This window comes from Rhipicephalus microplus, chromosome 9, assembly GCF_043290135.1.
Source record: "Rhipicephalus microplus isolate Deutch F79 chromosome 9, USDA_Rmic, whole genome shotgun sequence".
In the NCBI taxonomy this organism is placed as follows: domain Eukaryota; kingdom Metazoa; phylum Arthropoda; class Arachnida; order Ixodida; family Ixodidae; genus Rhipicephalus; species Rhipicephalus microplus.
The window spans coordinates 20,668,725-20,696,688 of record NC_134708.1 but is presented as its reverse complement, the minus strand read 5'-3'; the positions used below and the strand labels follow the sequence as shown (position 1 = coordinate 20,696,688).

The window sequence follows — 27,964 nt, the reverse complement described above, 5'->3', positions numbered from 1 at the left end:
CCCGAGCGCATGCTCTTTGGAGGCGTATGTACAGTCGACCACGAAAGTTAGCGGACTCATTAGAAGCGTATGTACAGTCGACCACGAAAGTTAGTGGACTCATACAAAGCATATGTACAGTCGACCACGAAAGTTAGCGGACTCATTGGAAGCGTATGTACAGTCGAGCACGAAAGTTAGCGGACTCATTGGAAGCGTATGTCTAGTCGACCACGAAAGTTAGCGGATTCATTGGAAGCGTATGTGCAGTCGACCGCGAAAGTTAGCGGACTCATTGGAAGCGTATGTACAGCCGACCACGAAAGTTAGCGGACTCCTTGGAAGCGTATGTACAGTCAACCACGAAAGTTAGCGGACTCATTGGAAGCGTATGTGCAGTCGACCACTGAGCCGACTCATTGGAAGCGTATGTACAGTCAACCGCGAAAGTTAGCACTCATTGGAAGCTTATGTACAGTCGACCACGAAAGTCAGCGGACTCCTTGGAAGCGTATGTACAGTCGACCACGAAAGTTAGCTGACTCATTGGCAGCGTATGTACAGTCGACCACGAAAGTTAGTGGACTCATTGGAAGCGTATGTACAGTCGACCACGAAAGTTAGCGGACTCATTGGAAGCGCAAGTACAGTCGACCACAAAAGTTAGCGGACTCATTGGAAGCGTATGTGCAGTTGACCACTGAGCGGACTCATTGGAAGCGTATGTACAGTCGACCGCGAAAGTTAGCAGACTCATTGGAAGCCAATGTACAGTTGACCACGAAAGTTAGCGGACCCATTGGAAGCGTATGTGCAGTCAACCACTGAGCGGACTCATTGGAAGCGTATGTACAGTCGACCACAAAAGTTAGCGGACTCATTGGAAGCGTATGTGCAGTTGACCACTGAGCGGACTCATTGGAAGCGTATTTACAGTCGACCCCGAAAGTTAGCGGACTCATTGGAAGCGTATGTGCAGTCGACCACTGAGCGGACTCATTGGAAGCGTATGTACAGTCGACCACGAAAGTTAGCACTCATTGGAAGCGTATGTACAGTCGACCACAAAAGTTAGCGGACTCCTTGGAAGCGTATGTACAGTCGACCACGAAAGTTAGCGGACTCATTGGAAGCGCAAGTACAGTCGACCACAAAAGTTAGCGGACTCATTGGAAGCGTATGTGCAGTTGACCACTGAGCGGACTCATTGGAAGCGTATGTACAGTCGACCGCGAAAGTTAGCAGACTCATTGGAAGCCAATGTACAGTTGACCACGAAAGTTAGCGGACCCATTGGAAGCGTATGTGCAGTCAACCACTGAGCGGACTCATTGGAAGCGTATGTACAGTCGACCACAAAAGTTAGCGGACTCATTGGAAGCGTATGTGCAGTTGACCACTGAGCGGACTCATTGGAAGCGTATTTACAGTCGACCGCGAAAGTTAGCGGACTCATTGGAAGCGTATGTGCAGTCGACCACTGAGCGGACTCATTGGAAGCGTATGTACAGTCGACCACGAAAGTTAGCACTCATTGGAAGCGTATGTACAGTCGACCACAAAAGTTAGCGGACTCCTTGGAAGCGTATGTACAGTCGACCACGAAAGTTAGCGAACTCATTGGAAGCGTAAGTACAGTCGACCACAAAAGTTAGCGGACTCAATGGAAGCGTATGTGCAGTTGACCACTGAGCGGACTCATTGGAAGCGTATATACAGTCGACCGCGAAAGTTAGCAGACTCATTGGAAGCCAATGTACAGTTGACCACGAACGTTAGCAGACTCATTGGAAGCGTATGTGCAGTCGACCACTGAGCGGACTCATTGGAAGCGTATGTATAGTCGACCACGAAAGTTAGCACTCATTGGAAGCGTATGTACAGTCAGTCGACCACGAAAGTTAGCGGACCCCTTGGAAGCGTATGTACAGTCGACCACGAAAGTTAGCGGACTCATTGGAAGCGTAAGTACAGTCGACCACAAAAGTTAGCGGACTCAATGGAAGTGTATGTGCAATTGACCACTGAGCGGACTCATTGGAAGCGTATGTACAGTCGACCGCGAAAGTTAGCAGACTCATTGGAAGCCAATGTACAGTTGACCACGAAAGTTAGCAGACTCATTGGAAGCGTATGTGCAGTCGACCACTGAGCGGACTCATTGGAAGCGTATGTACAGTCGACCACGAAAGTTAGCACTCATTGGAAGCGTATGCACAGTCAGTCGACCACGAAAGTTAGCGGACCCCTTGGAAGCGTATGTACAGTCGACCACGAAAGTTAGCGGACTCATTGGAAGCGTAAGTACAGTCGACCACAAAAGTTAGCGGACTCAATGGAAGCGTATGTGCAGTTGACCACTGAGCGTACTCATTGGAAGCGTATGTACAGTCGACCGCGAAAGTTAGCAGACTCATTGGAAGCCAATGTACAGTTGACCACGAAAGTTAGCAGACTCATTGGAAGCATATGTGCAGTTGACCACTGAGCGGACTCATTGGAAGCGTATGTACAGTCGACCGCGAAAGTTAGCACTCATTGGAAGCGTATGTACAGTCGACCACGAAAACCTCAATGATATGTGCACTCAAGTATCAGACAGAGGCTTCTACCGACATATCCCTTTTCTCAAACAGAAAGCATTGACGATCTGGCACTCCCCGACGCGAGTGATTCCTAAATGCACATGGCTCGAGCATGGTCATTCTTGATTTGACACAAAAATTGGATTTTAGGTTAAAGTGGCGAGTTGAGCTTGCTTGTTTGTTGCCTGTCAATCTCTGGCACATACCCACTCTGGGGCGTTCGCCAAGAAAATGTCTAGCCTATATATAACTACAAAATGTTGCTACATGATGATGATGTTTCTCGTACTTCTGGCTCGTCCATGAAGTGGCATCGGCCAAGAACCAGGTGGCAGGATAAATTAATTGCCCCTTTATCTTGGCGCAACCCACCATGGGGTATCGGCCATGAAATGAACGGTGCCTTGCTACATAAAATAATTCGTTCATAATTTCAAAATGGCCTTTATAAGTTATTGGGATTAGGTACCTCAGCACTCGTTGCCATCGCTTGGGTTCCGTACGTTGTCTGTTTTCTGTGCTGTAGAGCACCGGAATTAAATTTTAGGTCGCAAATATTTTATTCTTATTTCTCGAAATCTGGCTAAATATATATTGGCGCACGAACACGTTGTGAGGCCTTCAAAGAAGCGTGAAGACGCCCGTTGGGTAGGCGCACAATGGTGCACATTGTACGATCGCAACTTTCTCGTTGTTGGTTTCCCTGCGGATCGCGAGGAGCATGTGAAACGAGACATCCCACGGGCGCGTGGCAGCCATATTGACCCAATCACGGGTGGCTCTTGCAGTCAGTGCCGTTGCACAGCTACTGACCTGTGAACATCGACAGCGAGCGGGTCTCGGGCGACCGAACAAACTCTGCACGACGCCATGACAACCGAAGACGCAACCGGGGTCGAGGCCCTCCCATCGGAAGACCCGTACGCCAGCGATAGCGAGAGCATCTCCTTCTACTGTATCGATGACGTAATGGCCCGCCTCACGAAACGCGGTCTGAGCTTCGAGCGAGCCTGCCAGTACAGGCCCCGGCACCGGGACTGCTGGCTGCGTCGGGACCTGGACCGATGGAACAAGGTGCTGCACCCGGGCAGCCTCGAACTGGTCGAAACCATGCCGGGCAGCCTGGCCATCCTCTCGACGAGCACCACGCGGCGTCTGTACTACTCTGAAGACGACGTGCGCACCGCCGTCTACGTCATCCGCCAGCTGCCGAAGGTACACCGCTGCGTGCAGCACATCAAGCTGGACGGCGAAATGATGTGGTTTTTATGTAGACTGAACTACAACGTGGCGATGACGCTATGCCATAGCGCTAACCTCCAGCACCTCGAGCTCTACGGTTGGCGCGGAACCAGCATCTTCTGCGGGGAAGAGCTCTCGGAAGCGCTGGAGGGTCTCCGACACCTGAAGAGCATCACCTTCTGCTGCCTGCCCGTCAGGCGGTCCATGTCGCTTTTTCTCACCAACCTGCTGGTACGAAACGCGTGCCAGCTGACTGCGTTGACCCTCGCTGACAACAGCATGTTGCGCGACACCATGAACAGCCTGCTGCGGGCGTTGCAGTGCTGTCGCTTTCTCAGCGAGCTCTCCATAGTTGAGAACAGCCTGTCAACAAGAAACGTGGCCTACCTCGCGAAGCTGCTGCGCACGTCAAAGTCGTTGGCAAAACTGGCGCTCAACGAGAGCCTAGGCAACAATGTCAGCCTTTACGCCCTGTCGGAGGCCCTCAAGGTAAACACGTCCCTCATACAACTTCACGTTTGCCAGTGCGGGGGAAGGCTGGAAGTTCTCTTTGAAGCACTCACCGTTAACTCGACACTGCAGTGCCTGGACCTGAACGGTTGCAACATCTACGCTGGCACTGCAGACTCCCTCGCGACAGCCCTGGAAAAAAACACCGGGCTGAAGAAGTTGATACTCGATCATGCCCACCTTGACAACGACTCAGTGCGGACACTTGCCCGTGGGCTGGAGGCAAATCGTTCTCTCGAAACAATATGTCTGACGAGAAACAGCATCGACGTCAGTGCGGTCAAGGTGTTTTCCACGATGCTGCGCAAAAACAAAACCTTGAAAAGTGTGGAATTCGGCTACGTCGAAGGTTCGGAGCAGGAAAGGTACCAGATTTTTTTTTTATTCATTGAGCAGTTATGTACTATGCACACGCAAAACACACCTTATCATGCATGCGGTTCACAGAAATACACTACACTCCCTAAGTATTTTACTTCCATTCCTATTTAACGCTTTGCTGTTCAAAATATTTCTCCACATTGTAGCCTTAAATTAAATGACTCAAAGCGCAAGTAAAAAAAAAACTTTTTGCAGATGGCGTATAATGCTGTGAGAAAACGTATGTGTGAATGAAACACACAAAAAAAAAACTAGCTCAGCAGTGCCCAACCACACACTGCTGCCACCGTATTGCGTTTTCAGGCGCCACTAAACGGACCGCAAAAGGCTAATGTGGCGAAGGACGATGGGAACTGCTTCCACTCTTTCTAAAGCACTAGAAAATTGCATATACTGTTCTATGGATAAAGGTAACAACACAGTGCAAGTAAATACAAGAAAAGGAGGAAAGAGTTGTCTTTCCCATTGTCATTGTTTCTTCAGCTAGCTGGAGTTGTATTTCTCCCCGTATGAGCCAACTAGGCCAACAACACGTTCTCGTATGTTCTACTGGCAGAGCTGAAATATTTTCACAAAGAGGACATTTCGTACCACAGCATTTGAAACCACATGTTAGAAGATGCTATTGGCCAGTTGTAGCTTGTACAAACAGTTATTTGCACATGTTCGGTATTTTAGCAATGTCAAGGCCATTGGGCACACTCCTTCTAAATTAGGGCTCCCACGTACAGGGTAGTTTTCACTGGAAGTATGCCCAATTCGGTTCAAATTTCATAACTGCTATTGACTTCTTTGTGCCAGCAGCAGAAATGAGCTAATCACAGTCGTGAATCCTATGCTGATATATCTCCACCACAACCAAAAGTTCAGCGTACATGACGAGTGCAAAACTGCCCGTTGTCTGTGCTGTAAACTTCTCAAAATGAGAGCTCCTCATGACATGAAAGGTGCCAGCAGCCATGTGGTCAAAGAATCGCATTTGAAATACCACTGTACAAGTGAGTGTTGGCATATACACCGTAGCAGCTAAGTACTAGGACTTGTAACCTGTGAAAAAATGTCTTGACATTACTTTTCAATGCAGATTGACCTTAGCCTTTCAAATGGCCAAAGACAAAGCCTACAGCCGGATCCAGATGATCTGGACTGAGCCAGATTTTCTGCTGCTGTCTGCAGCTGTGGCAAATCCTTCTGAGTCTCCAACCGAGCTTCACCTAATCTGTCACTTCGAGCTTATCAAAAGTAACGTCTGCGCAGTGCTTGAAAAGCTTGCCACAAACAAGCACGTGAAAAGTGTACGACTCTCTGTTGCAACTGAAGTGCATCGAGAAGTCATTGCTGCAATGTGCTCTGTGCTCTCCACGAACAAGACAATCCAAAATCTTGCTATCCGTGTCGCCTCCGGCGAATCTGACCGTGGCCTTTTTGGCGAAGTAGCCCAAGCTCTCTATGAAAACAACACTGTGACTAAAGTGCGCTTCAGTGGCCCTGAGGTAACCCGGAGGTCGGCCAACTGTATTGCTTCGATGCTCTTGAAAAACACCACAATTGTGAGCCTGAATTTGGACATCTCTCACCTGCCCAGCAAGCGCCTTGCCATAATTTCACGCGCCCTGATTAAAAACCACTCTGTCGTTGAATTCAGGCTGGCCCGTTACCCATTCACAAACAAAGTCTCATTTCGCGTGTTTCGCGCCACCAGTCGGAACGTTGGTCTCCTGAACATGGCTGCACGATTCGTCACGCGCGAGAAGCTCGACGAAGAGGCAGCCAGGGCGTTCGATGACGTCTGTGGAAAAGCATCGCTTGTTCCACACATGATGAACGTGACCAAGCACACCGAGAGCAAGATCGAAACGGCCATACTGTCCGCCAAGTGTTTTGTCCAGAATAACTTCTTCCGGCTAGCTGGCATCGTCAAGGAAAACATCGTTTGTCACCCTGGCTTGACCAAGCAGTTCGATTCCTTGAATCATTACTGCCGTGTTGCCATCGCTCAGTATCTGAAGCTTTCAGATGTCTTAGCAGCTGATAACATTGAGAAACCATAATACACGCTCGCGATTTACTGGCATCATCCCTGTGTTGTGTTCGTACCTACAAGAACCAAGTAAATCCAACGGACAAGCCACGAGAGGCGTAGGGAACGTAGTTTTTAACTGTAGCATAGTAATTATGGCTTTAAATAAAATGAATTTCACAGGTGGAAAATCAACTTATTCCTTTAGTGAGACCCGAACCCACAACCTTTGCAGTTTGTCGATTCGGATTTGACTGACGACGGATGATTTTTCCACTGCTTTAGTTCATTTCAGCTTATGTTATTACTGTACTTCAGTTGGAAAGTGCCGAGTTCAAATCCCACTGACAAAATGGGTGATTTCTGTCCCACCTACTTCGTTTTAATTTGTGCCATAGATACTACTCAACCGTTAATGACAGCATTTAATGTTGTTATTGCTTTTCTGGGCCAATTGTTTATTGAATACATTCAGTGTTGCCTCACAAAGAAGTGGCCTCCTCAATGAAGTTCCCCTTCCTATTCAGAACGAAGGTACACGACATTGAGGCCCGGTTTAAACTTCATTATAGCTAGTTGTGACTAGTCTGCTGACAGTGATAGCCGAGTGGTCTCACTCTTCTTTCAGAAGGGCAAATTTCCCACCTAATTTGACTCAACAATCATTCCTTTGTTTTTTTTTTCATCCTTATATTAAGTGTTGAAGCAACTTAAGTGGATTACTTTTTTCTCTGATATCGAACTACCTTTCCATTCAACATTCTTTCTTGCCGTTTTTTCGGTTGTCCCGTTCCATCCGGGCACCACGAGCCTACCAATGGCAGCGTGCCTTGCACTGACAAGCTTCCCCATTTTTTATTTTACGTGTGCTTGCACGACCGTGCCTAAAGCGTGGCTGCATAGGTGACCTCAACTCCCTCTCCGCCTCCTCAAAAAACCTAAAGTTACTGCATATGCTACCTAAAGGTAGCATATAAGTAACTCTAGAAAAACCTTTCTCGCTACGCAGCTGCTGATCACCGTGCTTGTGTAAAGATCCATGTGGCATGAAACTTCGATTCCGCGGTACCTAATAATTGCGGAGGAGGTGGGGGGGGGGGGGGACACTAAATAAAAGAGATAATACCTGGGGTTTTACGTCCCAGACGCCGTAGTGGAGGGATATATTGTTCTTTAACGCGCATTCGTATATCGCTCAGTTTACAAGAGGCACACTCAAAGCGAAAAAAAAAAAAAGAAAACGTTCTGTGAACGATAAAGATACCCTCCATGGGGAAAATCAATCGTCAGCATCACGTTAACAACAATGCGACTGCGGGCAATAGTTGTAGAAGTCTGTCGTCGCATATTTCGAATCATATCATAAGCGACACGCTTGTTTTGCCTTTCCGACATTTACTTATTTATTTTCATTAAAGCTTACATTTCTTTCCTCAGCGAGCGTTGCGCGAAGAGAAAGACGATAGCTCTGCCTTGTTAAGTACAGTGTGGCCAATCCCCCATTAGGGTATGAGCCAAGATCTCCTAGGAGACAAGACAAGACAAGACAACCAGCGCGCGAACCGCGTTCCACTTTGCGAAAAAGGGGGAAAAAATAAAACAAGAAAAGCACTCAAGCGAGAGCGCTCGGGCTTCGGCTTTCTCTCGGCCCGTCTCGAATCACTTGACCACTTCGACAACGTCGCCGTACCCGCCGCCAAGTGCACGTCTACGGCCCGTGTTAGCGCGTGTTTTGACATCATTTACAGCACTCACGAGCTGCCGCGCTTGCCGTGCCACGTGTGGAATCTCAAGGAGCTGCACTGCACATTCTGCTAGCGTCGCTTTTCCTCCGATACTGTGAGTATTGCTCGGATTGACATGGGAGCATAACCGAGGCATCCTGTGCACATTCAAGCGAGAGCCGCAACTTAAAACTGCAATCGCGTCTTGGAAACGTACGTTATTCGATTCAGCTTTACTTAGTGTCTGCGCGCTTTACATGATGCATTTGGTGATCACGAAATGTCGCCGATGTTGCCTTTGCTGCATCTCACGGCCGAATCCAGTGGCCGAACCAGAGAGCAGCACCTATTATAGAGTTTCTCACAATTGTACCTAGAGGGAAATCTGGCGCTAGTGAGCTGCTGGATGGAAGGGGATGATGGGATACGTGAGCTTCGAACTTGACTCGGATTTGTATACCTCTGAAAAACCCGTCTGACCACGTTGAAATGATTTGTTTTTTACTAAACAAAAAACACATAATAAGCCGTTTATTTTTGTCATTGCACGAAAACGTGTTGTGTTGAACACTACAACCTTCTACGTTTATGTACAATTTTACGAAGCGTAAAAAGTAACCGACGGCCGCTAAACTTGGCAGACAGACGACAATGCGGGCGTTCTTTCCGCCACTTTCATGTCGTCTGTTTCTTTCCTTCGCCGTTTAGTTGTGCTGTCAAGGTGAGTGGCCTTTGATTTTAGAATATAATACGCGTGAATGAGATCTGCTTTAAACATTTTGTTTTACAAGAGCTTTATTTACGCAGCCGTATTTGCTTTTGAGCCGATGCCTCGCCTAACACCAGCCAACATAAACCTCGCAGACACACGTACTAGAGTGCCTTGAATATTTATATATTCTAGGCACTCTACACGTACCATAACTCTATGCACATACCGCCATTCCCAGCCACGGAGTGTTCCCAGCGCTCCAACATCGCCCCTTTAGAAATTTGCATAGACGGTAGCGCAACACTTTCCTCTAGATATTTGTGACAAACTCTATGACACCTACTAACGGGGAGACGCGCATCTTCCTTTCACATCGACAATAACCTTTTCTTGGATATTTCATGCTACGCATGTATGCTTCCGCGCTATGTAGTCCGGTGCAATATGCACCAGTTTCGGTTTTGATTTTTCTGTCTGTACGGGAAAAATACAGATACATCTTTTGCGTTTTTTTATTTGAAGACCATCTAGCAAAGGCTAGAAATTTCGCTTGCGCTATCGCTCGGAGGTTAATTATTTGTGAAAAGCAGGTGACCACTTCAGCCCACAAAACAGTGACGAAATCGCCACGCATGGCATTACACGTGTGTAAGTGATTCTTATAAAAGATAGATAAAAAGAGAAACGTGAGCCCCGTAACTGTCTGCATTTTTGTGCAACACCTCAACACTGACTAACGGGAATGGGGGTAAGGAGGAAATAAAACGAATATGGAGGAAAAAAGGGATAGGGTTAGATTGGGGCAGGGACATATAGACCCACATACAGAAATAAGCAGAAGATGGAAAAGATGGACACGGTCGCAAGAGTTCCAAGACGGGGCACCAATCAGCGAGAGCTTCACGGCGTCAGGAGATGGCGTAGGGCGAGCCGGTCGGCCAGAGCTGCGCTGTCGTCGGAGATCGCGGGGACACAATCAGTCGTCACGAAATCCAGCTAGCGAGTTCCCCCGCATGCTACACCGCACTTGCAACTGCGGGAGAGAGCTACGCGCGAGGAGGATGGCAGCCAACACAAGCTCGAGACGTGGGTGGTTGCTGACAGTCAAACCAAGCTGATACAGATACCGCGAGGTGTGGCGTTTCACGTGCAGTTGCTCGGCACAAATATCAAAACTGATTTCTTAAATCTGCACTAGGCAACTATATTAGCCGTCGATGTTTTGTAGATGACGCGTGTGTATTGCACAGATCTACCTCATAAGTTATTTTGCGTTGAAAACCTCGTGTCAATACTCATTGCGGTTAGATGCATGATTGATTCTGAGCTCGTGACATCAATCGTCTTACATGTTTTCACCCCCTTTTTATTTTACAGTTCGAACCACCACTTCAGAATATGCCACCAAACTTTGACTGTGAACTGTTGCCTGAGTGTCCCATGAATCAAATCAGCATGAACATCTTTATGCGAGGGCGGTGAAACACTTGTGCATAACATCACAAAATCAATCTGCCGGCCAGGGAAGCAGAAAACCAAGGTTGAAAAAAAACACACCAGAGTCAAACTTGGCCTCGGAATCAGGAAAGACATTCGCCACTTATGCCAACTCCTCCATGGAAGTCAACATATGTCGACCAGAAAACACCTGGGGACAAATGCAACGTCCTGCAAACAAGCGATCCCACATCTGCTGCTACTGCTTCAAGTCGTTTGCCAATAATAGCAATCTTCAACGCCATGTTCGTACTCGGTGCAAATATCGCTGTCCTCAAGTTTTACCCAATGGCACAGGTGTCGTGAAGCACAATTCTCCAGTGAAAGATGTTAGTTGTGAAATGCTCGTTTGTGACCGGTGTTCCAAAGGCTTCTCCAGGAAGGCAGATTTCAATCGACACATTGACCTAGAACACAGAGACGGGCAGACGAGCCACAGCTGCTACTTGTGCCCTGACGCCTTTGACAATGTGTTGTCTCTACAGACCCACCTCAATGCCCACATGTCAGACTCAAACAAGCTACATGTCGATAGCCTGAAGCGTGAGAGCGATGAACAGCATCATGACTGTTTGCCAGAACCGCAGTACAGCTGCAACAGCTGCAGCGTAATGTTTGCCGACGAATACGTCCTCGCCGAGCATGTACTGATCGCACATTCCCTCGAGCTGCTGTGCATGGATAAGAAGCCACTGTTCAATAAGCATTGTGCTGATGAATGCGAGGTGATGGACGACTTTGACAATACAGTACATGAGTTGTTGGCCATGCCGTCCCATGATTGCAACCCTTGTGCCGAGACCTTCAAGGAAGCATCCGGCCTTGCAGAGCACATCGAAAACAACCATCCAAGGGCGAGTTGTTCTCTGGACAAGCAACAGGAGAATAATGCAAATCATCATGAGGGGACATCTGTGACGATGGCGACTTGCCAGGTCAAGAAGCCCATAACTCCCATTCACCACGCATGCCACCTCTGCCCCGAAGGGTTTGCAAAGGGCACCACTCTGCTACAGCATGTTCACATAGTCCATGGTGCTGTCACGAAACATTTGGACACAAAATTTCCTGGTTCGAGCAAGCAGAGCAACTTCAAAGAAGCCCATTTCTGCGAGGCCATAACTGCCATTCACCACGCATGCCACCTCTGCCCCGAAGGGTTTGCCGAAGGCACCACACTGCAACTACATGTTCGCACAGTCCATGGTGCTGTCACGAAACATTTGGACACAAAATTTTCTGGTTCGAGCAAGCAGAGCAACTTCAAAGAAGCTCATTTCTGCGAGACCATAACTCCCATTCACCACACATGCCACCTCTGCCCCGAAGGGTTTGCCGAAGGCACCACACTGCAACAACATGTTCGCACAGTCCATGGTGCTGTGACGAAACATTTGGACACAAAATTCCTTGGTTCGACCAAGCAGAGCAAGTTCAAGAAAACCCATATCTGCGATCAATGTTCCAAGAGTTTTCGCTCCAAGGGGCACCTGACACGACACCAGATGACACATACGTTGTCGAGGCCTTTTGCATGTCACCTCTGTCCAGGGACATTCACCCAGAAGGGCATCTTGAAACGACACATTCAGCGGCACTCCGGCCTCAAGCGCTTCTCCTGCCCACACTGCTCCAAGGGCTTCCTCATCAAGGCTGAACTGCACATTCACATGCGCACGCACACGGGTGAGCGGCCTTACGTCTGCGAAGTGTGCTCGGCTGCGTTCTCTGCGCGAGACAACCTGCGAAAGCATGAGGCCACTCACACAGGCTTGAGACCTTTTGCATGTCCGCAGTGTCCCAGGTCTTTTACCAGGTGCCAGACTCTAAAACGCCACTTACGGAGGCACACGGGGGAGAGGCCCTTTGCGTGCACGTTGTGCCCGAGGAAGTTCACACGCCGGAATCTGCTCCGTGAGCACACTGAAGCAGTCCATCAAGTTAGAACTCCTGCCACTTAATTGTTATGTTATACCTGAAGTCAACAGACTGAATGGAACTTGTCTCTGATACATTCAATGGGTTACTAAGCAGCTGGTGAAATAATGTCTTACAAAAAGCAAATTTACACAAGTTGTCAAGTTATTATCGGTCACGTATAAGTGTATCGTGCATATTTATTGTGATGATGGGCCTTGCATTGTGACACCCTGCCTCTCGATGCCAAGTTCAATTTCTTATCGCTGCTGAGGACACATGATACTTCGATGTGCAAGGGTTCTGCAGGATGGAAAGGGTGGCTTGAGGGTATTCACAGAATTCAATTCAGACGTGTACAGCCTACGCCCCAAACCCTTCCACTTGTTTCAATAAGATTTGGTTTTTCAGTAATGATGAACCATAGTACAAGTTAGCAAAAGAACAATAGCTCCTGGCCACCCTCTTCCTACAATTGTGCTGTTCTGCAGCCCCCATCGTTATTTCATGTCCGTTTTTCTTTCTCTCTTTCAGTGTTGGAAAATTGTGCATCAGTGCTAGCCCAGTTTCCTATACCGTGCTGTTGTGCATCTCATGTGTGTGTGTGTGTGTGTGTGTGTGTGTGTGTGTGTGTGTGTGTGTGTGTGTGTGTGTGTGTGTGTGTGTTTGTGTGTTTTAACAAGACAATGCAATTTAAGATGGCTAGAAACTAACGCCATAGAATCTGTTTAGTGGTGTAACCTCGTTTAACGAGCTGAGAGGTCAACTTGCAAGGGTTGTCTTGAACTCTCATGTCTGCTGTCACTAAAAGGAAATAAACGTGGCTTTGGCTTGACTTCGAATGCATGAGTGGCATTGTGTCACAGGCTCACAGCATGCTCTCGCACTTTTAATGGAAGCTTTTTAAAAATGAAATCATTTGGAAACTCCAGCACTTCTGAAAGGCAGAGACTACATGTTTGTGCTTGGTGGACAGGCCAAGAGCAATGTGCCAGCGATTATAGGATGCTAGATGTGTAAAGATGTTTATGAGCCTAATCTAATAAAATTGAGGAAGTTACAAGCAGTTAACTAATGAGCAAAACAACTAGCCACCAACTGAGTGAAGATCCTCAATCTTGCACTTTTGTCGAAGTCTGAAGTCATCAAAAGCTCCCGAGTTTTTTTATGTGCCAAATCTCATACGCACACAGCATGCCGACAGGCCGTGGCTGTGTTGCTGAGACGCTGGCAAAGAGATGCTAAATAATGCTGTTGTACAAACACGAGGTCCATCTATTCTCATAAGTTTGTCCCATTGCCACAAGTTGTCTGATGAAAGCGAGGGAGTTTAGAGAGGCCAAATGAGTATATTTATGATTGACAGGGCTTGTGCATTTGTGGCCACCCAAGTTAATTTTGGGATTGGCAGCGAAAGGGTTAAGCAGCTGTTTGCAGCATTGGTTCATGCAGCAGATGACTGCCTTACGTGCTTGACAGTCACACCCCTGCTTGACATGATTTTGTGAAAGAAAACTTTCTTTAAGGTATGTAGCCAGGAGCGGCACCATGGCGGGGGGGGGGGGGGGGAACGGGTGCAAACAGTCGATGTGAAAAGATTAAACATACAAGCACTCGGATTAACAAGCTCATGTGTTGATTCTGCAACTTTTCAGTCCCAACCAACATACAGGGGCTGTGCCAGGATTTTTAGGGGCGAAGCTCCTTAAGGCGTGGGTCTGTCGATACCTTGTATGTATGTAGTCTACGTAGGCACCGGTGACACATAACCGCTCTAGAGAGGGTATGAGCCACAGGGGATGCGAGATGGGAGATTTTGGTACTTGGAGTGTTCACTAGATGGATACATGAACGGACTGATGGACGGGTAGATGCAAGGACGTATGGATGCACAACATACAGACAGATGGATGGACAGACTCGCGGACGGACAGATGCATGGATGGACGCTCGGACGGACGGAAGTACGGACGAGCTGATGGACCCTTCGTCCCACTCATCATCATTCACTCTGTGGATTTGCTGAGATTTTTTTTTTCAGGTGGGGCACAGATGACAATTGTGTTTTTTCAGGGCGGGGGGGGGGGGGGGATGGGGCAGGGAGGCACAGAACTTATGCGATGTGTTTCGACTATGCTTACTCTTAGGGGGCAAAAGGGGGGCATTCGAGAAAGTCTGAGGAAGGTAGGATGCACTCAGAGCGAAAAACAAAAAGAGCATACTGTGAATGATGAGAATGTATACACTTGGGGAAATGATGCTTGCCAACGTGTAAATAACGAAGATGTGGCAGCTGTGCATAAACGCACAATGTCTGTGGTCCTATTTTTTTTATATCTTCACCGATGTTCGGCTGCCGAATGCTTGTCTTTCCAACATGTTTTTGAAATTTCATTTTATCATTAAAAGATGGTCCCAACTAGACACATGTCCTGCTATCTCGGTGTAGTGTTTTTTTTTTTTCACGATCATTGCGTAAAGAAATATATTTCCCTTCTTGTGCACGAATGTGAAAAAAAGAAAAAAAAGAAGGCACTATAATCAGATTATCGTGATTATAAGATTGCTTATTTCCTTTCATACTGTCTTTTTCAATTTATTGCACTTTTTTTGTGATGTTTTCTCTTTTTACATTTTTTTGGTAAGCTGTAGTGCCATGCATACCATTCATAAGCTACAATACCTTTTCTTGACCGATCCCCTGGAGTGGATACATGCAATGGAGTACAAAAAATAATAATAAATGAAGTGAGAGTACTTGTGTTTTCTTAATTAGGTTGTTCACTTAATTTATTATCTATTACTAATAAAAACCTTTATATTTTCTACATCTGACAGAGCATCAAAATTTTATTATAAACTTGGTAATGTTTTTTATTCTATAACCTCTATTAATATAAAATCCTTAAAGATTTTATGAGACCACTCCATTCTTGGCCACTTCCCCACAGTGGGTATGAGCCACAAGAGAAGGTGAACAAGAGAGCATTCTGTCCAGGGGCGTAGCCAAGGGGTAGCAATGAATATATCCTCGCCGAGCATCTACTGATTGCTCATTCTCCCGAGCTGCTGTACACGGACAAGAAGCCATCGTTGAGTGAGCTTTGTTCAGGTGCATGTGAGGTGAACGAAGAACTTGACAGTTGAGGCAATGAGACGTCGGCCGCGCCCTCCCATTATTGCAACCTTTGCCCTGAAAGCTTCGAGGATGCATCCGACCTTGTGGAGCACATCCGAAACCATCCTAGTGCGAGTTCTCTGGAGAACGAACAAAAGGATAACCCGAATCCTCACGAGAGGAAACCTGTCAAGATGGGGACTCACCAGGCCAGGGAGTCTGTAACTCTTATTCACCTCACATGCCACTTCTGCTCCGAAGGTTTTGCCAAAGGCACCACTTTGCAACAACACATCTCACAATCCACAGTGCTGTTACAAAAGGTTTAAACACAGAATGTCCCCGTTCTAGCAGGCAGAGAAATTTCAAGAATACGCATTCCTGCGATCAATGTTCCAAAAGTTACCTTACTAAGGGCAACTTGACACGACACCAGGCCATTTGCATGTCACCTCTGCCCAAGGACTAACACCCTGAAGGGCATCCTGAAACGACACATTCAGTGGAACTCCGACGTTAAGTGCTATTCATGCCCATATTGCTCCAAGGGATTCCTTGTCAAGGCCGCCATGTACGTTCACATGCGCAAGCACACAGGCGAGCGGCCATACGTCTGCAAAGTGTGCTCAGCTGCGTTCTAGGCACGAGACAACCTGCGGCAGCATGTGGCCATTCACACGAGCTGGAGGGCCTTTCCATGCCCACTGTGTCCCAAATGTTTTGTCAGGTACCAGGATCTGAAACGCCACTCACTGAGGCACACGTGGCAGAGACCCTTAGTGTGCGTGTTGTGCCGGAGGACATTCACCCGCCAGCATCTGCTTCGCGAGCATGTCGAAGCTGCCCATCAAGTGATTGAATAAAACTCCCGCCACATAATTATTGTGCTGTACTTGAAGTCAATTGATTGAACGCAACTTGTCTGTGATAAACTGAAGAAGTTGCTAGGTTGTTGGTAAAATAATGTCTTAAAAAAAGCTCTTCGAAGCCGTTGTAAAGTTATTATTGGTCACCGTTATGGGCAAGGTGCATCTTTATTATGATGGCAATCTTTGGCATTGTGACACCCTCCCCAGTTCCTCTATTCTTTAATCACTGCTGAAGATACATGATGCTTCAGTGTGCAGGTGTTCCACAGGGTGAGAAGGGCAGCCTGAGGATATTCATACAACTCATTTCAGAAGTGTAGAGGCTGTGCCCCAGACCCTTCAGCTTATCTTACTAACCATAGTACGAGCTAGCCAAAGAGCAGCAGCTCCTGGCGCCTGTCTTCTCACAATTGTGCTATTCCATAGCCCTCGTTGCCAAGTCATGCTTATTTTTAACGTGATAGCATTAAAGAGTTCTTTTCGCATAAATTCCAGCATCGACGACTTCATCGTTAGTTGTCAGTGAGAAATTATCATCTTGCTTCACTAACACAAGTGATTTTCAACTTGATCGATAAAACTGTAGTAATCCACAAGTGACAATCTATCGCTATCATGTTCAACTCTTGAAGGTAAAGCTTAAGGGTCCCCCAAATTTTTTTCTTCTTTCTATTAGTGTTGGGAAAATGTGCATAAATGCCAGCCCAGTTTCCTATTGCCTTCTGCAGCGCATCTCAGAAGTGTTATTTTTTTAACAAAACAATGCCAAGTAAGATGGCTACAGATTAAAGCCATGGAATCTGTTCAGTGGGCTAGCATTGTTTATTGAGCAAGGGCCGTCTCGAACTCTCAAGTTTGCTACCATTAAATGGAAATGAACATTGCTTTTTGTCTTGACTTATTCTTTTATAAATGGTGTGGTTGTAGGGGAGCTGTGTGGTACTGCGTCTAAGCCTACATTATAAGTTTCATAAAATTGAAATCAGTGGGGAACTCTTGCACTCCTGAAACGTTAAGGCTTCATGTTCATACATGATGGACATACGAAGTGCAACATTAACAAAAAAAAACAGCTCAACTGACTAGTTCATCAAATGTGTCTAGATGCCTAAAAGGGCTCAGCTGGCGAGATCACTTCACCCCATGCTGCTTGCTTTAATTGAGAGAGAAAGAGACAAAACTTTATTTTTTAGATGTGAAGCATCTTATGAGCGAGCTTGATCTGGTGGCGTCCGAGCTCCACTGTGCATGCGCCTACTTTCTACCACTCCCCCTCTCTCTCCTCACAACACCGACACAGACAGCTATGCTAGCCCACGCTTGCTTCCCCCACCTTCTCTAGGCATCCCTCCCCATGGTGTTTACACCCCCGATATGTATGCGTGTTTGCAAGTGAGTTTTTTTATTGAAAAAACCGCCTGCTTGCACTGCACAGCCAGCCGTTCGCTGGCCACCCTGTATATATTGGTATTGGATCTTGACCTCCTAGGTAGCACTGGTGGGAGATTTCTCCTGTGTGTTGTTGAACAATAAAAATTCACAGTGTATGCATTAATTAAAATTGGACAGAAGGTCTCCGTGTCCAATCGGGGTCTCCTGTCTCTCATTGCCCATTAGCGGCAATTGGAACGTTCCAGTAAGATACACCTGTCCATCACTGCCTGCTATGCGCCTCCCCAGGTTCCTCTCCTGGGGAGGCGCCACGAAGAGCGCCAGCATCAATGGCGCTAAGTGTAAGCGTTAGCACACGCGAATTCACATCTACACATAGTTCTCTTTAGTCGAGATGGTGTAATTTTGTCCTTTCTGGGGTCAAGGAAGGAGGCTAGAGTTACAGGGCACCTTTTCCTCAGGTGGAAACCAAACCTTGGGTCTAGGAGGTGTCTTTGGCCAGCCAGACTATCCAGAGTTGGTCATCATGGCACGTGCTGACCAGGCATTGCCTCCCAATGCTCTGGCGCAGTTATGTGTGACTCTGGTTATGTTCTTTGCCTTCCACTTTTTGTTAGCGTGTGACAGCTTATTCACAGAGTAGCGCATAAAGCATTGGCGCTTTGTCTGATGGCGTGTGTCACTGTGGGACATGCCCAGACACTGTGGTTCAGGTGATTTGGCACATGAGTTTCCTATAAGTACACTAGAAGGAACTCTGCTGCTAGTGTCTATGGGAGATGCAAGGCATAGTGCTTCAGTGAGCATGGGAATTATGGGTAGTACATGGATTTGTCTAATCTTCATACTTTCAGCGCAGTTTGGCTTGGTGTGGCTTTGTCATGAGATGACGGTCGGCAAACGTTTAGCAGTTACGCTTCACCACCTCAACGTTTTAGGCTCACCAATTGAAATCGGGTCTCAAAGTTCATAATAGCTTGTTCCTTTATTTGAAATAAAAGCAAAACAGTTCAATAATAAGCAAAGCCACAGGTGTGTTCAAAGCTTGCAAACACGAAGACTGGAAAATCTATATACCCATCATTCCCATGGCCGTTTAACAATCGCAGCACTAGAGTACCATCCAGTTTTTCACGAAACTGTCATTTGGCCTAAACTCTTCTACGCATTTACCTGCCGTTTCTTTTTTTAACATTGCTCTGCACTCCCTACAAGTAGTATGCACTACATGTAAACAATTTTGTTAGGAATTATCACACCAAACAAAATGTTGCGCGCATTATAAGCTAGTTACAAGAACTCAGCAAAATATCTGGCTGCTTCTTTAGAGTGAAGAGCCACAAGTATCTGCTTTTGTCAGAGTCCGAATTCATCAATACTCCCTGAATTTTATTTGTTAAATTGCCTGCACATGTGGTATGCTGACTTGTTATGACTATGATGCTGAGAAGCAGGAAAAGATATGCAAACCAATGCGGTTGTACAAACAAGAGCTTGATCTATTGGCGAAAATTTGTCTCGCATTGCCAAAGGGCCAGCTGAGAAATATTTTAGCAAGTCTGGCTGAAACCTACTGAGGAACGTATAATCGAGTATGAGTCCTAGTGAGCCCACGTCCAAGTAAGGCCTAAGTGCAAGATATATTCCTAAAGTCAGTACGAGTTATCTCCACTTTCTGTTCATTGACCTATAACCAGCTGCTACATTATTTGGATATGAAACAGCGTGAGAAATCAGCGCTCGGCATTTAAAGAATCGTGGTCTGTTCATCATGTATCCCATTATACTTGCCAGAAGTTTTCATGAATGTAATGTTGGCAAATATGTTGCACTTTTAAAACTTCTCAGCAAGAAAACATAATTGAATTTATTATCGGATTGAGTAACTATTGCTTTATGAACTATGTCCAATGCAAAATTCTTTTAAGCCACTTCTTTGCTTGCTTGCCATCACATTGGCCCAAGATGGCATACATACAATTGCTGTTTATTGAAATTGGGGTACACAATGCACAGCTGCAAATGCCTGCGACACACAGTGGTGGTGACCCCGGTGTATAATGCAATAAATGTGCAAGTCGCTGTGTGTCAAGGAAAAACATAGTGACATGAACGACAAACAAAGTGGAGTAAGATAGCGCGAACGTCAAATGCTATTTTTTTTTTTTCCAGTTCGAGCCAACTTGGTTGACAAGCCTACATATCAATGCAGGTAAAAGTAAAAACGTGAAGCATAATGCAACAAGTATCACACTTTTAAAGAGAAACTACAAAGTTATATTGGATCACGTCAGATGGCTTAGTTTCAGATGGCGCAACTATAACATTGTGCAATAACATCGCTCGAAATACGAGCATGGACGGCGCGTAAAGCTAGGAAAGCAAACAGAAAAAATGCTATGACAGAACGGCAGCGTAAGGACAATCTGTCCGCTCATACGAGAGCGTAGACACAGACGCTGCCGAGTGGACTATGGAACAAGTAAATGTATCAAACATATGCTGAAACACTGAACACGGCAGCCTTTTAATGCAGGCTGGGCAAAGAGAAAGCAGCGTTGTCAAATGTTGTACTACTTTCCCACCGAATAACCAGCTGAAGGCGTATGTCGACACAGCGTTACATCGTGGTTAATCGCATTGATTGACTGAGGTGCTGGGACAATCGTGGCTCATTCAATGAACGAAATGGACTCAAGCACCAGCCCGGGTTCACAGACAAAGCACGCGGCGTAGCCACTTTACATCACAGAAAAGTGAAGTTGAAGACGCATACCGACCGATAGGATATATGAGCGTATTCGCCTGTTCACCGCTTGAAATACGTCGTGCTATCGATTCGCCATTTGTTGCAGACAACTTTTCCTGCACAGTTGTTTATTCCCACCACCCCACCAAATGTCGCGGTCAGCTGATGACCACCTTGGAGCAACTGACTGGTAACACGCTTGAAGCACCTTTCGAAAAGTCATTCAGTTTTGAAGTATGGCGTGTGATGAAAGCTTAGAAAAGCAGAGCACGAAACAATGCCACACCACAGAACACCTATGATGCACCCTCAGCATTTATCCCAGTAATCTTGTTACCGATAACGTTAGGCAAATATGGAAAGAACTTCGTAGGAGAACAACGCCAGTCAACAACCAACAGCAATTCCTCTCTCTATCGCCCTACGTTGGTCGTTTTTATGAAACAATGCTAGACAAACTTACGGCACTACTAAAGCTAATTTACGTCAAAACTATTATCATTACTCAGATTTCTACTTAAAGATATTTGTTAAATGCTAAGAAAATTTCGAAAATTGCAAATAATTTGAATTTTCTAACGTTTGCACAAAGTAAACTTAAAAAACATTTGTCAACATTCTTGGGTTATAAGGTTGGTTAAGTTCGGCTAGAAGACTTGTCCTTTCACTTGTCTTGTTAGCTTTGCGCTGAGGCGGTGTTGTACCCAATGAAGTGAGAGCAAGTACAAAATCAACCATCATGCATATGTGCCATTTGAAGCTCTTGCCTAGGTCACGGGACGGCTTACTGCTCTCCCATAGTTGAGTATCAAGTACTCAAAATCGTTCAACGTTTTTTCTAAACACATTGGAAGCTCATCATAGTAGAGTACCAAGTACTCTAAATTGTTAACTACTTTTTCTAGACACAGAGCAAGTTGAAAACTTTTCCCAATACCCCGCCGGGACACAGAACAGCTACCACTGAGCACCTACCATGGAGTTTCTCACAATTGTACCTAGAGGGAAATTTGGCGCTAGTGAGGTCGTAGATGCAAGGGAACACGGAGGAAGGAAAAAGGTAAGGAGACGGCATGCCCAGCCGGGGCAGGGCGTAAAAAATGTGGCGAAAATGACATCATGGCGGCCATATTCACTGGGCACATGGGCGGCGTTGCTATGGTTACGTGTTGCGCAGTGAAGCTGGTCTAGCAGTGAGCGGCCGCGGCTGGCGGCGGAATGTGTGCTTCCCCAGGTCTCGTGCTGAGCCGTAGCGGACAATATCTGTGCTATGCGCCGCGTTATTGGTTACGCAGTGTTCTCCTAGCTGTTACATTACTCTTAGCAACGTTTACAAATCCCTTTGTCCATCACGGGGTTTCAACAGTGCGTAGAACAAGTGCATATCCATGTGTCGTGCGGCGGATGACGCGGATGAAGCAGTTAGTGTTCAGCGAAATGGCGTTGGGCACCATGACGAAGCTGAATGACGACGAACGCCTTGCAGGTCAGTGACGGTTGAGCAGTGCTCCTGCTTGTGACGGACGACGCTGTTGAGCCCAGCAAGACGCCGTGAGGACCATGTGCACATACGCAGTTTCGTGTTGTGTGTGTACAGTAACAACTTGCATGTGCGTATTAAAACACCTTTTCTGTTCCGCTTGGTACACTCTCCACCAGCATTGCATGTAATCTCAACGTAACAGCAACCACGTTCAACTGTCACTAGCACCGTGCTCGAAGTCACCACGGTCGCAGAATGCTGACGCAGGTGAGTTTCACGCGGAACACGGAGACAGTGGCAGGACGCTGCATCAGTTGCGTGGCGGAATGCGACCGCAGAAGGCTCACGACCGATCGTGTTGTCTGTACAGTTGCTGAATTAATGACGTGAAAGCACTCGCCGTTGTCAGTGCATCTAGCGCGCGTTCTCTCGTAGTTGCTTCGTTATCGGCGAGCTGTTACTCCCTGTTATTACTCGGACGAAGCGATTTCGCTGAAGGTGTCCTGCTGGCTCAGAGTAATGAGCCCCGTTCCATTAGTTTCGGATCGTCACGACATACGCTCTGCGCAGCCCACGTGCTTTCCGAGCCGGAGAGGGAGTCGCGCCCTCTGCTTCGCATTCATACGTAAACAAGAGAGGAGAATTTGCCTAGTCAATATGGCCGACTTCTGGCTTCATCGCGGTATGGCTAGTATGGCTTCATCGCGGTATAATCGCGGCTTCACAACGAGTGACGTCAGGGCCTCTCCTTACCTTTTTCCTTCCTCCGTGCATAGCATATAGGAGGCTATGCTCCGTGCAAGGAAATGATGACTCGATGAGATACGTAAGCTTCGAACTTGACTCGGATTTGTATACTTCTAAAAGACCTGTCTGACTTCACGTTGAAATGGTTTACTTCTTGCTAACAAACACGTAATAAGCTGTTTGTTTTTGCCGTCGCACGGAAACGTGTTATATTTAACACTAAAACCTGCTACGTTTAAGTACAATTTTACGAAGCGTTAAACGATACCGACGGCCGTTAAACTTGGAAGGCAGACAACAATGCGGGCGTTCTTTCCGCCACTTTCATGTCGTCTGTTTCTTACCTTCGCCGTTTAGTTGTGCTGTCAAGGTGAGTGGACTTTTATTTTAGAATATAATACGCGTGAATGAGATCTGATTTTAAACATTTTGTTTTACAAAAGCTTTATTTACGCAGCCGTATCCGCGTTTGAGCCGAAGCCTCGCCTAACACCAGCCAACATAACCCTCGCAGACACACATACCATAACTCTATGCACATACCGTCATTCCCAGCCACGGAGTGTTCCCAGCGCTCCAACATCGCCCCTTTAGAAATTTGCAGAGACGGTAGCGCCACACTTTCCTCTAGGTATTTGTGACAAACTCTATGACACCTACTAACGGGGAGACGCGCGTCTTCCTTTCACATCGACAATAACCTTTTCTTGGATATTTCATGTTACGCATCTATGCTTCCGCGATATGTAGTCCGGTGCAATATGCACCAGTTTCGGTTTTGATTTTTCTTTCTGTACGGGAAAAATACAGATACATTTTTTGCGTTTTTTTTTATTTAAAGACCATCTAGCAAAGGCTGGAAATTTCGCTTGCGCTAGCGCTCGGAGGTTAATTATTTGTGAAAAGCAGGTGACTACTTCAGCCCACAAAACAGTGACGAAATCTCCACGCATGGCATTACACGTGTGTAAGTGATTCTTATAAAAGATAGATAAAAAGAGAAACGTGAGCCCCGTAACTGTCTGCATTATAGTGCAACACCTCAACACTGACTAACGGGAACGGGGGTAAGGAGGAAATAAAACGAATATGGAAGAATAAAAGGGATAGGGTTAGATTAGGGGATTGGGGCAGGGACAGAGAGACCCACATACAGAAATAGCGAGAAGATGGGAAAGATGGACACGGTCGCAAGAGTTCCAAGACGGGGCACCAATCAGCGAGAGCTTCATGGCGTCAGGAGATGGCGTAGGGCGAGCCGGTCGGCCCGAGCTGCGCTGTCGTCGGAGATCGCGGGGGCACAATCAGTCGTCACGAAATCCAGCGAGCGAGTTCCCCCGCACGCGTACACCGCACTTGCAACTGCAGGAGAGAGCTACGCGCGAGGAGGATGGCAGCCAACACAAGCTCGAGACGTGGGTGGTTGCTGACAGTCAAACCAAGCTGATGCAGATACCGCGAGATGTGGCGTTTCACGTGCAGTTGCTCGGCACAAATATTAAAACTGATTTCTTAAATCTGCACTAGGCAACAATATTAGCCGTCAATGTTTTGTAGATGACGCGTGTGTATTGCACAGATCTACCTCATAAGTTATTTCGCGTTCAGAACTTTGTGTCAATACTCATTGCGGTTAGATGCATGATTGATTCTGAGCTCGTGACATCAATCGTCTTACATGTTTTCACCCCCTTTTTATTTTACAGTTAGAACCACCACTTCAGAATATGCCATCAAACTTTGACTGTGAACTGTTGCCTGAGTGTCCCATGAATCAAATCAGCATGAACATCTTTATGTGAGGGCGGTGAAACACTTGTGCATAACATCAATCTGCCGGCCAGGGAAGCAGAAAACCAAGGTTGAAAAAAAAACACACCAGAGTCAAACTTGGCCTCGGAATCAGGAAAGACATTTGCCACTTATGCCAACTCCTCCATGGAAGTCAACATATGTCGACCAGGAAACACCTGGGGACATAATGCATGATCATGAAGTGCCAAACAAAGCACAGCTCATGGAAATGCAACGTCCTGCAAACAAGCGATCCCACATCTGCTGCTACTGCTTCAAGTCGTTTGCCAATAATAGCAATCTTCAACGCCATGTTCGTACTCGGTGCAAATATCGCTGTGCTGAAGTTTTACCCAATGGCACAGGTGTCGTCAAGCACAATTCTCCAGTGCAAGATGTTAGTTGTGAAATGCTCGTTTGTGACCGGTGTTCCAAAGGCTTCTCCAGGAAGGCAGATTTCAATCGACACATTGACCTAGAACACAGACACGGGCAGACCAGCCACAGCTGCTACTTGTGCCCTGAAGCCTTTGACGATGCGTCGTCTCTACAGACCCACCTCAATGCCCACATGTCAGACTCAAACAAGCTACATGTCGATAGCCTGAAGCGTGAGAGCGATGAACAGCATGATGACTGTTTGCCAGAACCGCAGTACAGCTGCAACATCTGCAGCATAATGTTTGCCGACGAATACGTCCTCGCCGAGCATGTACTGATCGCACATTCCCTCGAGCTGCTGTGCATGGATAAGAAGCCACTGTTCAATAAGCATTGTGCAGATGAATGCGAGGTGATGGACGACTTTGACAATACAGTACATGAGTTGTTGGCCATGCCGTCCCATGATTGCAACCTTTGTGCCGAGACCTTCAAGGAAGCATCCGGCCTTGCAGAGCACATCGAAAACAACCATCCAAGGGCGAGTTGTTCTCTGGACAAGCAACAGGAGAATAATGCAAATCATCATGAGGGGACATCTGCGACGATGGCGACTCGCCAGGTCAAGAAGCCCATAACTCCCATTCACCACGCATGCCACCTCTGCCCCGAAGGGTTTGCAAAGGGCACCACTCTGCTACAGCATGTTCACATAGTCCATGGTGCTGTCACGAAACATTTGGACACAAAATTTCCTGGTTCGAGCAAGCAGAGCAACTTCAAAGAAGCCCATTTCTGCGAGGCCATAACTCCCATTCACCACGCATGCCACCTCTGCCCCGAAGGGTTTGCCGAAGGCACCACACTGCAACTACATGTTCGCACAGTCCATGCTGCTGTCACGAAACATTTGGACACAAAATTTTCTGGTTCGAGCAAGCAGAGCAACTTCAAAGAAGCCCATTTCTGCAAGGCCATAACTCCCATTCACCACGCATGCCACCTCTGCCCCGAAGGGTTTGCCGAAGGCACCACACTGCAACAACATGTTCGCACAGTCCATGGTGCTGTGACGAAACATTTGGACACAAAATTCCTTGGTTCGACCAAGCAGAGCAAGTTCAAGAAAACCCATATCTGCGATCAATGTTCCAAGAGTTTTCGCTCCAAGGGGCACCTGACACGACACCAGATGACACATACGTTGTCGAGGCCTTTTGCATGTCACCTCTGTCCAGGGACATTCACCCAGAAGGGCATCTTGAAGCGACACATTCAGCGGCACTCCGGCCTCAAGCGCTTCTCCTGCCCACACTGCTCCAAGGGCTTCCTCATCAAGGCTGAACTGCACATTCACATGCGCACGCACACGGGTGAGCGGCCTTACGTCTGCGAAGTGTGCTCGGCTGCGTTCTCTGCGCGAGACAACCTGCGAAAGCATGAGGCCACTCACACAGGCTTGAGACCTTTTGCATGTCCGCAGTGTCCCAGGTCTTTTATCAGGAGCCAGACTCTAAAACGCCACTTACGGAGGCACACGGGGGAGAGGCCCTTTGCGTGCACAATGTGCCCGAGGAAGTTCACACGCCGGAATTTGCTTCGTGAGCACACTGAAGCAGTCCATCAAGTTAGAACTCCTGCCACGTAATTGTTATGTTATACCTGAAGTCAACAGACTGAATGGAATTTGTCTCTAATACATTCAATGGGTTACTAAGCAGCTGGTGAAATAATGTCTTACAAAAAGCAAATTTACACAAGTTGTAAACTTATTATCGGTCGTGTATATGTGCATCATGCATATTTATTGTAATGATGGTCCTTGCATTGTGACAACCTGGCTCCCCATGCCAAATTCGTTTCAGAAGTGTACAGCCTACGCCCCAAACCCTTCCACTTGTTTCAATAAGATTTGGTTTTTCAACAATGATGAACCATAGTACAAGCTAGCAAAAGAACAATAGCTCCTGGCCACCCTCTTCTTACAATTGTGCTGTTCTGCAGCCCCCATCACCATTTCATGTCCGTTTTTCTTTCCTTCTTTCAGTGTTGGAAAATTGTGCATCAGTGCTAGCCCAGTTTTCTATACCATGCTGTTGTGCATTTCGTGTGTAAGTGTGTGTTTGTTTGTGTGTTTTAACAAGACAGTGCAATGTAAGATGGCTAGAAGCTAAGGCCATGGCTTCTGTTTATTGGCATAACCTCGTTTAACGAGTTGAGACGTCAACTTGCAAGGGTTGTCTTGAACTCTCAAGTCTGCTGTCACTAAAAGGAAATAAACGTGGCTTTGGCTTGACTTTAAATGCATGAGTGGCATTGTGTCATAGGCTCGCAGCATGCTCTCACACTTTCACCAGAAGCTTTCTAAAATTGAAATCATTTGGAAACTCCAGCACTTCTGAAAAGCAGAGACTACATGTTTGTGCTTGGTGGACAAGGCAAGAGCAATGTGCCAGCGATTATATGATGCTAGATGTGTAAAGATTTTTATGAGCCTAATCTCATAAAATTAAGCAAGTTACAAGCAGTTAACTAATGAACAAAACAAATAGCCACCAACTGAGTGAAGAGCCTCGATCTTGCACTTTTGTCGGAGGCTGAAGTCATCAAAAACTCCAGAGTTTTTTTTATGTGCCAAATCTCATGCGCACACAGCGTGCCGACAGGCCGTGGCTGTGCTGCTTAGACGCTGGCAAAGAGATGCTAAATAACGCTGTTGTACGAACACCAGCTCCATCTATTCTCATAGGTTGTCGCATTGCCACTAGTTGTCTGATGAAAGCCAGGGAGTTTAGAGAGGCCAAATGAGCATTTTTATGATTGACAGGGCTTGTGCATTTGTGGCCATCCAAGTTAATCTTGGG

At 46.8% G+C, this 27,964-nt stretch overlaps 3 protein-coding genes across 8 annotated transcripts; all 3 read left to right on the top strand.

Annotated features, from left to right (window-relative positions):
- The first annotated feature begins 1,101 nt into the window (after nucleotides 1-1,101).
- LOC142771588 (uncharacterized) lies at nucleotides 1,102-6,771 on the top strand. The gene is made up of 2 exons (XM_075873274.1): nucleotides 1,102-4,681; nucleotides 5,782-6,771. The coding sequence occupies exons 1-2, from the start codon at nucleotides 3,435-3,437 to the stop codon at nucleotides 6,746-6,748; spliced, it is 2,214 nt and encodes a 737-aa protein (XP_075729389.1). The 5' UTR covers nucleotides 1,102-3,434; the 3' UTR covers nucleotides 6,749-6,771.
- Nucleotides 6,772-8,347: 1,576 nt separating this feature from the next.
- On the top strand, nucleotides 8,348-13,409 carry LOC142771590 (uncharacterized). 4 transcript variants are annotated; one of them, XM_075873278.1, is made up of 2 exons: nucleotides 8,348-8,556; nucleotides 10,531-13,409. In XM_075873278.1, the coding sequence occupies exon 2, from the start codon at nucleotides 10,770-10,772 to the stop codon at nucleotides 12,609-12,611; it is 1,842 nt and encodes a 613-aa protein (XP_075729393.1). In that variant the 5' UTR covers nucleotides 8,348-8,556; nucleotides 10,531-10,769; the 3' UTR covers nucleotides 12,612-13,409. The 4 variants fall into 4 exon arrangements, with proteins under 4 accessions (XP_075729393.1, XP_075729395.1, XP_075729394.1 ...); XM_075873280.1 differs by having other exon boundaries at nucleotides 8,348-8,654; XM_075873279.1 differs by lacking the exon at nucleotides 8,348-8,556 and adding an exon at nucleotides 8,943-9,162.
- Nucleotides 9,190-27,403, top strand: LOC119179315 (uncharacterized). Of its 3 annotated transcripts, XM_075873275.1 has the most exons (3): nucleotides 9,190-9,311; nucleotides 23,440-23,556; nucleotides 24,632-27,403. In XM_075873275.1, exon 3 carries the CDS (start codon nucleotides 24,850-24,852, stop codon nucleotides 26,746-26,748), a length of 1,899 nt encoding a protein of 632 aa, XP_075729390.1. In that variant the 5' UTR covers nucleotides 9,190-9,311; nucleotides 23,440-23,556; nucleotides 24,632-24,849; the 3' UTR covers nucleotides 26,749-27,403. The 3 variants fall into 3 exon arrangements, with proteins under 3 accessions (XP_075729390.1, XP_075729391.1, XP_075729392.1); XM_075873276.1 differs by lacking the exons at nucleotides 9,190-9,311; nucleotides 23,440-23,556 and adding an exon at nucleotides 23,229-23,295; XM_075873277.1 differs by lacking the exons at nucleotides 9,190-9,311; nucleotides 23,440-23,556 and adding an exon at nucleotides 24,047-24,340.
- Nucleotides 27,404-27,964: the final 561 nt, after the last annotated feature.